Source organism: Malus domestica, chromosome 13, assembly GCF_042453785.1.
Source record: "Malus domestica chromosome 13, GDT2T_hap1".
NCBI lineage: Eukaryota > Viridiplantae > Streptophyta > Magnoliopsida > Rosales > Rosaceae > Malus > Malus domestica.
The window spans coordinates 15,721,422-15,736,053 of record NC_091673.1 but is presented as its reverse complement, the minus strand read 5'-3'; the positions used below and the strand labels follow the sequence as shown (position 1 = coordinate 15,736,053).

The window sequence follows — 14,632 nt, the reverse complement described above, 5'->3', positions numbered from 1 at the left end:
GGGTCACAGCTCAAGATCCAAATCCCTCCCCTCCAACCCTCTGTTCTCTTCCCTTCCCAATCACCAAAATCGACGACAGATTTCAGCACGAAGAGAAAGAATTCCCATTTGGGTTCTTTTTCCTCCGTCTTGTCTCATTCCCGGAGAAGAAATTGTTGTTCGAATCCGCGTGCTTCGGGCTCGAGATGATGAATTTGACCATGGTTTTCACGAGCTGTCTCTCTGTGTCAATGAATGGAGCTCTCTGAATTCGTCGGAGCTCTCTGAATTTGACCGTGTCAATGAAATGGAGCTCTTTGAATTTGACCTTGGTGCTCTTTGAATTCGACCTTGGTAATCAACAGTCAATCCTTCATCCCGTATATCTTCAGCTTGCATCAAGTGCCGGATTCAACTCGCTGAGGGACCTCGTCCTCTCAAACAATCGGATTCGATGATTTGATACAATGAGGGAAGCGAGAAGGAGAAAGAGGGTGTAATTGGGTTTAAGAAAGTTTCATTAAACTTTATTGTTCATCTGCCTACTTTGAAAATAAAGCTGGTTTTGAGGAGCAGCAAAATGCTGCTTCCATTTTTCTGCTTATTTTGGTTAGAACTTGGAAAAAAAGCACTTATTTTTACATTTACCAAACACATTTTACACCCCCAACATTTTTTCATAGCTGCTTTTTTATTTATTTATTTTTTTTATATATAATTTCAGCTGTGCCAACCTGCTACTAAGACCTCTCAAAACATTAACTAAACAAACATTTGGCATGTAAAGAGAGCTCGTGTTGTGACGCTAGTTGAACTAAAAGAAGAACTTCGAAGCCTCAGAGTCCGGAATCTTGTAAAATCTTAGTTCAAGCATATGCCTTGCGATCATCTTCAAAGTCACCCATGAATCTCTTCCAGAACCAATGTTGTTTCCAGACTCTTTCTATCATCTCTTCGATCGGGACATGCTTGGTCTCATGAATTAAGAACATGGCAAAGGTTGTCATGACAAGAACCCAAGCAGTGAAGAACAAAAAAATGCCAAACTTCATATGGCAAAGCATTGAGAGGAAGGCTTGTGCTATAATAAAGGTGAAGAACATGTTGATGCACACAGCCACACTCTGGCCGGCCGAGCGAGCCTCTAGGGGAAATGTCTCACTAGGGATCAACCACCCAAGAGGTCCCCAAAACCATGCAAAGGAAGACACAAAGCTGCTGACCATAACCACTACAAGGATTGCCAAGCCTGGAGTAAGGTTGTTAGAGTTATCCTGGACTCTGAGTCCCATAACTATTGCAACCACCAATTGAGAAAGGAACATCTGGACACCGGCTTCTAACAAGAGAACACGGCGACCAGCTTTGTCGACAAAGTAGATTAATACAACGGTTGACAGCACGTTGACAGCTCCTGTTATAACCGCTGAGTATAGGGAAGCATCACTCTTGAACCCGAAGGTCTGGAATAAAACCGGAGCGTAGAACATGACTGCATTGATGCCAGTGAATTGTTGGAACACCTGCATCATAACTGCAATGACCAGTTGTGGCCTGTTCCTACGCTTAAGGAGATTTTGGAAGGGATTCTTCACTTCTTTAGCCACCCGACTTGCCTCAACAATCTCTAAGAATTCTGGATCCACATTGTCGACACCACGAATCCTTTTAAGAACTGCTTTTCCTTCCTCCAACTTACCTCGTTCAATCAAACTGTTAGGAGTATCTACCACAACGAGCGACCCCAAGGTTAGCAAACCTGCAGGAATCCCAGCCAAACCCAGCGATACCCTCCATCCATATCCTCCCGTAATTCTGCGCATGTATGGTAACACAAAATATTACTTAGTTGTATATTCTTTCAAGTGATTGGAACAAATTACTACACTAAAATTTGTTGTCTCAGAACTTCAGATTTTGTCTTTTGAATTAGCTAGCAAGATTGGCCCGGCTTACTTGTTAGTTCCGTAATTGATAAGGTTTGCAAAAAGAATGCCAATGGTAATATTGATCGAGTTGGAAGAGGATGTTAAGTGCCCCTCGACTTCTTGTTGGTGCAATTTCCGAAAGGAAAAGCGGAACTGCCTGTAAATATATTACGTTGATCAGTAATTATATTGTGTTCAAGGCATGTAATAGGAAAAGGTAGCTAGACATCATGCAAATCCTAGTCAGCAGTCAAGAAGCAGGTAATTTATAAACAAAAAAGAATATTTTTCTTTAAAAGAAGATAAGATTAAGATTTTATGGTTTGCACCTGGTTAGCAAAACCAACTCCACAACCAAGCAAGATCCTCCCAATGATAAGCATGAGAAGGTATTACTGCACCATTAAAAACTGCTCCAACTACGAAAAATATCCCAGCAATCAACTTAGTTCGGCCTAGTGATCTGGTTGTGTACGACGCAATGAAGGTTGATATTAAAGCAGCCAGGTACAATGAAGATGTGAACACCTGCAAGCCTTGATTTTCATATTTGCAGTAGTTGCTCTCTAGTCCAGGTTCTTGAGTCTTCCTATACACAGCCGGGAAGAATTTCTTTTGGAAATGGGGCATGGATGTAACGCCCCCTGCATTATATAACCATATACGAATTCAACAAAATTAATTATCCATAAACTCTAATCATTTTTTTTAAGAAAAAACGTGAATAGTTAATTGTATAAGTGTGCATTTGTGTGAACCTGAAATGCCAACATCATAGCCGAACATGAGGCCTCCGCTTGCGGCCATTATGCACGATATGATCACAAGAGGTGTGATCTTTGCTTCGAAGTCTCCGCCTCCTGAGGAGGCCGCAAATCAACCGCCGGCCATGGCTTCTGCTTCAGAATTAATTACTTACTTTGGCTGCGCCTTAACTCTCAGTATCTAATTTGGTTGAAGTGTGGATTTTAAATTACTCATTAACGACCTCATGGAAAAGGTTTGAATAGCTCGGTACAATGAAAAGTGTGTCCTAGAGGGGGGTTTATATACTAGATATAGAAGAGAATGCTTTGAATGATATGTTTATTCTTTGCAGGAAGATGTATAATATATACAATCTTAATCCTAACCAAATAGGGAAGAATAATTACAGGAGATTATGAAGAGATTTCTCCTAGATTACATGGGATCCATCCTAAACTAGGAAATCGTAAATTATAGGAAACTATACAAATCAACACTCCCCCTCAAGTTGGTGCATATATGTTACACATGCCCAACTTGTCTAGAAACTTAGAGAACTGTTCACTAGAAACTGCTTTGGTGAGAATGTCAGCTATTTGATCTTCAGTTCTAATTGGAGGCACTTCAATTATTTTACCTTCTAACTTTTCTTTAATAAAGAACCTGTCAACCTCTACATGTTTAGTTCTATCATCTTGCACTGGATTACGAGCAATATCGCGAGCAGCCTTATTATCACAAAACAACTTCATCAGTTGACTATGTTTGACACCCAAATCTTGTAGTAGTAGTTTAAGCCATAAAATCTCACAAATACCAAGGGCCATACTTCTGTATTCCACTTTTGCACTTGACCTTGCTACTACTCCCTGCTTCTTGCTTCTCCAAGTAACCATATTTCCACCAACAACGGTGAAGTAACCTGATGTTAAGCGCCTATTATCACTCAAACTAGCCCAATCAGCATCCGTATAACCTTTAATACTGAAATGACCATTCTTCTTAAATAAAATCCCTTTTCCCCGGACTTCCTTTTAAATAACTCAATATTCTCATAACTGCATTCATGTGTTATTCTCTTGGATCATGCATGTATTGACTAACGACACTCAAGGCATGAGCAAGGTTTGGTCTAGTATGTGCCAAAGACATTAATCTTCCCACTAACCATTGATACCTCTCCGTATCCACCGATACTTGGTTTAGATCAATGCTCAGCTTCATTCCTTCTACCAACGGAGTAGTCAGGGGTTTGCATGCTGACATGCTAATTTCTTATAACAGATCAAGAATATACTTTCTCTGTGACAGGAAGATTCCTGACTTGCTCTTTGATACCTCAATCCCGAGAAAATATTTCAGAGACCCAAGATCATTCATCTTGAATTATGTACTTAAATATTTTTGCAAGGCTGCACGCTCATCTGGATCATTACTGGTAACTACCATGTCATCCACATAGACAATGAGTGTTGTAAGCTTTCCATTCCGACGTTTTAAGAACAGCGTGTGATCACAATTACTTTGCTTATATCCAAATGCTTTCATAGACTTGGTAAATCTACCGAACCATGCTCCTAGGGACTATTTCAACCTATACAATGATTTTTGAAGCCTGCACACCTTTTGTCTATGCATATCTGGAACGTTACTCCCTGGTGGGAGTTCCATGTAAATCTCTTATGTCAAATCCCCATACAAGAAGGCATTCTTCATGTCGAACTGCTGTAATGGCCAATTAAGATTTGCAGCCAAGGATAACAAAACACAGACTGTATTGATCTTGGCCATAAAGGTAAATGTATCTGTATAGTCAATTCCATATTTTTTAGTATATCTTTTTGCTAGTAGTCTTGCCTTAAAGCGATCCACCGTCCCGTCAGCTTTGTACTTCACTGTATAGACACATTTGCATCCCACAAGTTTCTTGCCAGCTAGAAGTTTGTAATCTCCCAGGTAGCATTCTTCTTCAAAGACTTCAACATTTCATTCATTGCTGCTTGCCAACGTGGATCAGCAAAAGCCTCATGCACACTGTTAAGAATAGATATAGTAGATAATTGATGCACAAATGACTTATTTGATTCTGATAGGTGATTGGTAGACACATAATTACTTAATAGGTATAGCACATTAGACTCAGGGTTGGGCTTACTCACCGAATACCTAGTTTTGCATTTAGTGTCAGCTTCATAAGTAAGTTTAGGAATACCTCGGTTGACACGATCAAGGAGACGACGTGGTGGTGGTGCATCTGAGATCGAAGATGATTAATTATGGTTATTGGGACTCAAGGTTAACTGTGAGGTAGTTGGTGACACATGACTATCTGGTAGTGAGGAAACTGGCAGTGAGCTATCAGGCAGTGAGTTATCTGGCGATGTCGACTCGTCCCTTTCAAGATTTTCAACATTGCATGTGAATGATCACCATTTGTCTCCAAGACATTACCACTCAGTTCCAATTCATTCACATCATTGTTTGTGTGTGAATGATCACCACTTATTTCCAAGACATCACCACTTAAATCCAAATCATTCACATTATCTATATTTGGTAATCAAGAGTTTGAACTTTTGTCTAAATCTCCCTCTGAAGTGCAGACTCGAGATTGGCAAAGTACATATCATTCTCATGAAACGCAACATCCATAGTGAAACAATTTTTTCGTCGAATGGTGATAACAACGATACCTTTTTTTAATTGAGGCATACCCCACAAACACACATCGTAAAGCCTAAGGTTCAAGCTTACCTCTCAGTTGTTTATGAAGATGAACGAAAGCCACATAGCCAAACACGTGAGGTGGAAGATTAGGAACTGTAGGAGCATCAACATATAAAGAAAGAGTTAAAGTTGACTAACCGAGATGGAACACGATTCATGAGATACCCAGCTAAGGTGAAAGCTTCTCCCCAAGTAGTAAAGCTTTCCCTTCCTAATACCATAACCAATCGTCTTGCGAGTACGAATATCCTTAAAAATACAAAAAGAATGACAAAAAATCACAAGACAAGGTAGGGTGATAGTTATTTGAGCAACAAATAATAAATTATAGTCAAGAGAAGAAACAACGAGTACACAATCAAGATTCAGGGTATCAAAAAGTGAGACATCGCCTTCCCCAATAATTGGGGCAACATTACCATTGGCAACACTAACGACAATTTTAGTGGATGGTTTTAGGGTTTGTACCTGTCTAGAATCACAAATCATATGTTCAGTAGCACCATAATCAATTATCCATGTATTATTCGTAACAGATGTAGAAACATTTAAAGCCTTACCATTTTTACCTATATGATCAGAAGTTACCTTAACTTCAGCAATCAATGCACGCGACTTGTCATAACGGGGGTCACAAGTCTTGTCCCAATTATCAAGATAACCAATAAGCTTGAAACATCGATTTTTCGAATGTCCTTCCAAACCGCAGTGAGAACATTTGCTAGATGGACGATAAGAAGAATGTCCAAGAATTTTGGACTGGTTACTATTGATTCGACGAGTTCGGCCTACCATTGCTCTCGGTACAAAGTAAGTGATGGATAAAAGCCCAATCTCCAAATATACTTGGCCCAAGCACAGTCGCAATCAGTATGGGCCAAAAAAGATTAAAAAATGCCTAACACCATTAGTTTTTTTCTCTTCCATTTTGATTCTCCTTGGTTCAAGACTCTAGTGAGGAAAATAGCAGCAGTTCAAAACAGATTGGAGTAGCGGTGATGGTTGGTTCTTTATGGCTGATAGAAGTCACAGAAGATGCGAGTACATATCAAAGCTCAGGATTGCAGCAGTGCAGATGCAGGTCAGGGTTCGATGTGGCTTCGAGGTTCAGATAGCAATTCCAGTGGGTCGAGATCTGCATTTGTTCGTGGGTCATCGGACCTCGAGTCAGGTACGGCGCAGAGGCACAAGTCGTTTAAGCTGTAATCAGTGCAATCCTTCACGGCTTCTAATCAAATCAGAAGCAAACAGACCAACTAGTCTGTCGTGTCACACAACGAAGAGTGAAATGATTCGACAAATTCAGGTTAGCAACGAAGGTGTCGCTTGTTGTTCGTTCTGAATTTAGAAAGGGTAGCAACGACAATAGTCGCTCACTGATCGAGCGATAGCAACACCAATAATTGCTCGCTAATCAAGGTCGTCGCACCAAACACGGTTGAGCCACGACAATGCTATCGTAACTAGGGGTTTTTTCCTTTTTTTTTTTTTTTTGACCTGGCTCTGGTGCTAAGAAGAGAATGCTTAGAATGATATGTTTATTCTTCTCAGGAAAATGTATAATATACAATCTTAATCCTAACCAAATGGGGAAGAAAAATTACAGGAGATTACAAAGAGATTTCTCCCATATTACACGGGATCCATCCTAAACTAGGAAATCCTAAATTACAGGAAACTATACAAGTCAACAGATATGACCTTAAGGCAACAGCAAGTGAACGGCGTAGAAAATGGATTATTTAGGCAGTGGCAAAGCGTAATACATGGTTGGGATTCTTTGTCGATATACTTGGTTAGGCATTAAAAAGAAGTTTGTTGTAACTAAAGTTGATCGAGTGTATCCGGAGTATTATTAGAAAAGGGCCACATTTGGATTCTTTAGATATAGACCCTTGCAACTCTTATTTCTTATATAAAAACTCATCTAATTATAAACATTCAAATAAAACCTAAATTTAAAAGTGATTGCCATGTAGGAAAGTAATTGAACTATTAATACAAAATATTTACAACTTGTACCACAATATTCAAAATAAATCAATAAATATTATTACTCGCCTTAATTACAATGAATAAATAATTTATTGCAGATTATTACCCCTAACACACACACATATATATACATATATACGTTCAAACTTATATAATACTACCATAAGCTATATATATATATATATATATATATATATATATATATATATATATATATATATATAGATAGATAGATAGTTTACCTACATATATAGTACTACTATACGTTCAAATATATGCACAATACTACATATATGATCAAACATATTATACTAATTAATCTACCTATATGTAAATTTATGATGAGCAAATAACATATATTTTGTAGGTATCATCATATATATTGGGCACATTTTATTATTATGTGTACAAAAGAATAGGTAAAATAGTATTGAATAAAATAATAACATTTTTTTTATGTAGGTACATTAGTTTGCATGTATTTTTCATACATTGGGTTTACTTTATTATGTAGGTAAATTATTTTGTATGTATTTTACATATAATTGGGAAATTATTTTGCTTTTTTTTTTAAGCAATCTAACATTTTAAAATTTGAATAATAGGTGCACTGAATCAAATAACATTTTTTGTAGGTAAATTATTTTGCATGAATTTTTACGTATACTAGGCATGTTTTTTTTTTTTTGGTTATATATATGTGTGTGAAATAATTTACCTACATTTATATGTAAAATATAGTTTGTTGACTTAACTAAGCATGTATTATTACATATATTAGGCATGTTTTGTTGTTATTATATATTAGGCAATAAATTTATTATTTATTATTTTTCGTAAAATCATTAATTCTCTCTGACAATCTATATGGAACTAATTGTGTACATCAAACATTCAGATAGGGGTGTTTTGGGCATAAAAAATTTTTAAATGTGTAAAGTCAAATATAATTAATGAATTTGCTGATGTGAAATCTAGTTAATGGGTTTTATTTGAGTAAAAAACTTATGACGGATTTTTTGTGAAGAAAATTTAATTTCAGGGGCTAAAGTCATATTTTCGGTAGAAATTAAAATATTATACGTACATACGGTTTGTTGTTTAATGCGCAATTAGAGTAGTAAAATAATTAATTAAGGAGACACAACATAACCTTTAAAATTTGCATTAATTGGATAAGAAAAAAATTGCATTTGATCACATGCAGAGAGCTTATTCTCCAAGCTAAAGTAATGTATACCTTTGCTTGATTTAGTTTTAATGAAATGAAGCCATGTCAAAGAAAAGGCATGCAGAGAGCGTGCACTATGAAGCTACTTCCTATAACTAATGAAGAACCCCTCAGCCTTAAACTAATAAACTGGCAGGCAGAGGAATAAGAGGGTAAAGATGGTTCAAGCATCAGCCTTGCCCTTGGGATCATCTTCGACCTCATCCATATATTGCTTCCAGAACCAGTGTTTCTTCCAGACTCTTTCAGTCATCTCTTCAATGGGTATTCCCTTGGTCTCCGGAATTAAAAAGATTACAAAGATTGTCATGACGAAGACCCAAGCTGCAAAGAACAAGAAAATGGCAAATTTCATGTGGCAAAGAATCGATAGGAAGGCCTGCGCTATAATAAATGTGAACAGCATGTTAAAAAAGACAGCCACACTCTGGCCAGCTGAACGAGCCTCTAGTGGGAAAATCTCACTAGGGATCAACCACCCAAGAGGTCCCCAAGACCATGCAAAGGAGGCAACAAAACTGCACACAAAAACCAGCACAAGGATTCCTAATCCATGTCCAAGGTTGTTAACATCGTCCTTAACTTTGAGTCCCAGCACAATTGTAATCACCACTTGAGAAAGAAACATTTGGACACCTGCTTCTAGCAGGAGTACACGGCGGCCAGCTCTGTCCACAAAGTAGATTGATACAATGGTTGAAAGGACGTTGACGGCTCCTGTTATTGCAGATGAGTAAAGGGAAGCATCGGTTTTGAATCCCAAGGTGCTGAACAAAACAGGAGCATAGAACATGACTGCATTAATGCCAGTGCATTGCTGAAAAATCTGTACATACGTAGAAACATAACATGTCAGACTATATGATATACATTACTAGTAAGGCTCCAAATTATGATATACTTATGTAGATATAACTAGTTAACTCTCACATAGGCACCTGCATGCAAATTGAAATGACCAACTGAGGCCTGTTCCTACGCTTCATGAGATTTTTTAAGGGACTTTTCACTTCTTGAGCCACACGACTTGCCTCAACAATTTCTAAAAACTCTGGTTCGACATTGTCCACACCCCGAATCCTTTTAAGAATTGCTTTTCCTTCCTCTAACTTACCACGAGCAATCAAACTGTTCGGAGTGTCTACCACAATTAGAGAGCCCACAGTTAGCAAGATGGCCGGCACACCAGCCAAACCTAGTGATATCCTCCATCCATAGTTCCCTTTAATTCTGCAACACAAATGATTTAAATAAACATTATGATTAGTAAGTACTTGGAATTATGTGCGCGCGCTATATTTAATAATAACTTGGGTGAAGTTGGGAGCTGGCTTAATTACTTGGAAGTTCCATAATTGATCATGTTTGCTACAAGAATGCCAATAGTGCACATGAGTTGGAAGAGTATGTTAAGTGCCCCACGAATTCTTGTGGGTGCAATCTCTGAAAGGAAAAGTGGCACCGCCTGTATCATATATATATATAACTTAATTAGTTAGATAGAAAATATTTACTGATTAACATATATAGTTAATATCATTAATATAATTTAGAGTTTTGGTAATGCTAGGGTGACTAAATCTCTAAACTAAATTTTGTAAACTAAATGATGTGGTTGTTGATAATTGGATTATAGCTTGAGTGTTTTAACATGCTTATTTCCTATTAGTGACACATCATCTAGTTCGCAAATTTAGTTTAAAAATTTAGTCTCTCTAGCATTATCCTTAGAGTTTGCTATTTGAACCTGGTTAGCAAAACCAACTCCACAACCAAGTAAGATCCTTCCAATGATAAGCATGGCAAGGTTCTGGGCAGCAAAATTAAAAACTGTTCCGATCAGAAAGAAAATGCCAGCCATCAACATGGTTAACTTTCGACCTAGCGATTTGGTAGTGTGCATGGCGACGAAGGTTGCTACCAAAGCAGCGAGGTACAGTGAAGACGTGAATAACTGCAAGCCTTGATTATCGTATTTACAATAATTGCTTTCACGTCCAGGATGTTGATTCTTCCTATACACGCCTGGGAAGAATTCCCTTAGAAACTCTGGCATCGATGTAACACCCCCTGCATTTGCATATATTTGTTCGTCGGACAAGCCATATATAATATAAATGAAGTAATACTCACGTTCACCTAGCTAATATAATTCTTGATTAATTGAGCTTTATTTTGTAAAACCGAATGTAATAAATGCATGCATTACCTAGGGGCTTATCTGGCACAAACCCCTTGTTTTTGTAAGAATTGAATCACTTCTTTTCATAAGCATTTTTTTTAGAAATGCTTGCCTAAGTGGTTTTTGCCAAGCAGTTTTAAGTTTTTCCACCAAACGCAATAAAAACATTCTTGGTTGTCAAAAAGTGTTGTTAACCCTACCAAAATTTCAAAAGTAACCCCAAACAGGCCCTGTCTAGATCGAGTTGCATGGCATGCATGAACTAGTGGCACGTTACTACGAGGTACCTCAGGTACGTACCAGAAATACCAACATCATAACCAAACATGAGGCCTCCGGTAGAGGCCAATATACAAGAAATGATCACAAGAGGAGTGATCTTTGCCTCAAAGTCTGCGCCTCCTCCTGCGGCCCCAAATCCACCACCTGCCATTGCTTCTGCTTTCTTTGTTTCTTTTTCTTTTGTTCACTACTGATCTTACTTTGATACACGTTAGTTAATCGTAGTATCTAATTAATTACATACATAAAAGTGTGTGGACATATATTTATATATATAAATATATATATATATATATATATATATAGAAGACCTGAATTCAACTAAAGAAGAAGACTAACTCGGTGAAATCAGGTGTCCTTGAGAGGCTTTATATACCCGACGACCTCAAGACCTGAAAGCGACAGAGAGTGAACCACGTATAAAATGGATGACTGTCATGACTTAGTAAGTTGCATGGACAGGACCTTTCCACATGGCGTCAACTCTGATCTACTCTTCCTTCTTGTTGCTTTGCTTAGTCTTACTCATGACCAAGATATATTTAGACAGCCCAAAATTAGATCCTCATTCAGCTAGAACTATTCTCGTTTTCTGATTTAATATTAGCTAAATGTAGGCAATCTAAATTTCCATTTTACTAAGTTTATCAGTGATTGAAGTTATATAATCAGTGTTGCTTTTCTAAATGTAGGCATTCTTAATTACCCTTTTATTTTAAGACTTCTCTATTTATAAGAAAAATGTTTTGTTTTAACGATACTAGCTAGTTAATTAAGATTTGTATGTTTTGACATATAAAATAATTTGTAATAAGTAAATATATTAGTTAATAAAGATTTTTATGTTTAAACTATTTTTAATTAAGATTTAATTATATATACGTTTTATTGATGTATATTAATAGTATTAATATCTTTGTAAGAGTAAGAGAATTGTTGACAAAACAGAGGTCGAGCAGATATATGTTATCGGTATTTAAAGAAAGTTCAGTAGCTCCTCGGATCCGAAGAGATCTGGTGCCAATGAACTCCTAGCAGCCAAATTAGCTTTTATAGAGTAGTTGCATTGGCACAATTACGAACAAATTAAAGGGTGGAGGCCTGAAGAAGACTGTAAATACAAATTTTCTGTGACAAATGAATAAGAACACGTGTATAAAATAATGTTTGTATTAATGTAAAATTTAGGGGTCTCATTTCTGAGTACAAAATTTAAATCCTTTGATTCGATCTCTAGGGTTGCAAAGTATATGTGTAGAGTGATTAATCTAAGGATTGTAGTGACTTGATCTCGAACCAACAAATGCCGCAAGAGTTTGGCTCAAGGCGGTGGAGGAACTGACATATGTAGAGGTGCTTGATCGTTCTTCACAAGTATTGTGAACAATGCAGAGAGCTTTCTAAGTCTTCTGAGTGTGTAAAGTGTTTGGGAGTTTGAGCGTCTGATTGTGAGGATGTTTGTCTGAGAGAGAGATGTTCTTTCTTTGTCTTAGAGCCTCGTATTTTTAGGCTCTCCAAGTCTTGAGTGAGACTTGATTTGGTCTTTATTATAGACTTGATTAATTGACGAAAGAGCCAAGACTTGATTTGGGCTTGGTTCGTCATTGAGTTCATCAATAATCTTTCATTTATATCAAATAAAGCACACATTTCATCATTATTTGGCCAATCTTCCCCGATTTGGCTTTTTCATTTGTTTTAAATTTAAATCAATTATTATTCAAAAAAATAAATAAATAATTGATAAAGATAATTCCTTAATTACTTTCCTCCAAATGTCAACGCGTGTTATTCTTGATGACTTGTTCGGTTTTAATGAGTCATGTGCCATGTGTACGATTTGTGAGAGACACGGCGCATGCCACATAAGCTTTGGCATATCGAAATTTTAATGTGTTGGTGAGTATTTATTTCACCAAAATTTACATGTCTACAAAGACATGGTTGTTTGGATTCCAACTCAGATAAATGGGATCTCGTGAACTTAGAATGGGACTGAGTTTGTCTGATGTGTTAAGGGCCGGAAAGAGGAGATTGTTTTAGAATTAATGACTATGTAGGCAATGGAGTATAAAGGGCAATATTGTAACTACACTATCTAGAGATATTACTTAGTGGTTAAGATATTTTTAGTTAGTTATATTTTAGATATCTTAGTGGTTACAATATAATTGTATATATATATACTCAAAGTGTAAAATTATTCTTCATGAAATGAAAAGATAATTTTCCTATTATGGTATCATCCGCCTAACTGTCTCACGACTCTCTCTCTTCTTCGATCCCCAAACGTCGCACTTTTCTCTGCGACCTCCTTCTTCTCAGATTGATTCTTGATCGATCTCTGCATCTCTCTTTGATTTCTTGATTGTTTTTTTTTTATCGTGCTTTGAGATCTTCGATCCTCCTTCATCGATATCTGTTAATGGTGACCTCTGCATCTCCTTCGTCGAAATCGGATTCTCAAGTTCATCCTCTTCTGACTGCACCTCCAAACCCTAATTCTTCGATCCCCTCCTCAATTACAATCCAAAAATTGGATCCATGGTGCCAATCAAACTCAACACCACCAATTATATGACCTGGAGTGCTCTATTTGCTCCAATTTTCCGTCGGTACAATTTGACTGGCCTGATTGATGGATCCATGGCCGCATCGCCTCAGTTCTGTTTTGATTCTTCAGGAAATCGCATCCTCAATCCCTCATATGTTGCTTGGTATGAGAATGATCAGAATATTCTCATCTAGATCAACTCTACACTCTCTGAATCTCTCATTCCTTACACTGTCGGTGTGAATTCAGCTCGTGAACTTTGGACGAAATTGGAATCAAGGCTTGCCACGGCCTCTCAATCTCACATTCATGAGCTTCAATCTCACCTTCGTAATCTTACCAAAGGTGAATCTACTGCTACTTAATACCTTCAACAAATTGAGGCCATCCCTTATGCCTTTGTTAAAGCCGATTCTCTGGTTGACGACTCAGATTTGATTTCGGTTACTCTTCGTGATCTTCCTCCTGAGTATGATTCGTTTGTTGATGCCATTCAATTTCGCCTTGGATCCACCACAACTGATGAACTTCATGGTCTACTCCTTAACAAAGAGATACAGTTGACAAATCGCAAGAAAAGTTCCTCTGAATCATCATCATTTCAGGCTTTAAATACCTCTGCTAATATTCTTCCATTTCCTGCATCAAATCCTACCTCTCAAGTATTTGTTGCTCAGGCTCTTACATTTACCAATGAAGGTCGTGGAACGGGTATAATCACAATCGTGGAAACTTTAATCGAGGAAAATCTAGATTCTTTAATAATCAGAGGTCCAGCAATTACAATCGCTCAAACAACAATAATCAGCGTTATAATCGTGGAGGTCGAAATATCTTTTCTTCCTACAACAAGAAGAACTCCTACCAGATGTGTCATTAGTTTGATCATGAGGCTTGTGATTGTCCTCATCGCATGAATCTGGCTTATGGTGGGAAATCTTTTTATTCAACAATGGTTGAAAACACATCATTTTCCACTCCTACTTGGATTGTGGATTCAGGAGCCA

The 14,632-nt window shown here is 37.3% G+C and overlaps 1 protein-coding gene and 1 pseudogene across 1 annotated transcript; both read right to left on the bottom strand.

Moving 5' to 3' along the window:
* LOC103453196 (sugar transport protein 13-like) lies at window positions 1-6,983 on the bottom strand (annotated as a pseudogene).
* A 1,542-nt stretch (window positions 6,984-8,525) lies between these two features.
* On the bottom strand, window positions 8,526-11,392 carry LOC114820508 (sugar transport protein MST4-like). Its single transcript, XM_029091334.2, has 5 exons — window positions 11,090-11,392; window positions 10,355-10,677; window positions 9,948-10,072; window positions 9,546-9,837; window positions 8,526-9,433 (listed from the first exon to the last, which is right to left on the bottom strand). The coding sequence occupies exons 1-5, from the start codon at window positions 11,220-11,222 to the stop codon at window positions 8,771-8,773; spliced, it is 1,536 nt and encodes a 511-aa protein (XP_028947167.2). The 5' UTR covers window positions 11,223-11,392; the 3' UTR covers window positions 8,526-8,770.
* Window positions 11,393-14,632: the final 3,240 nt, after the last annotated feature.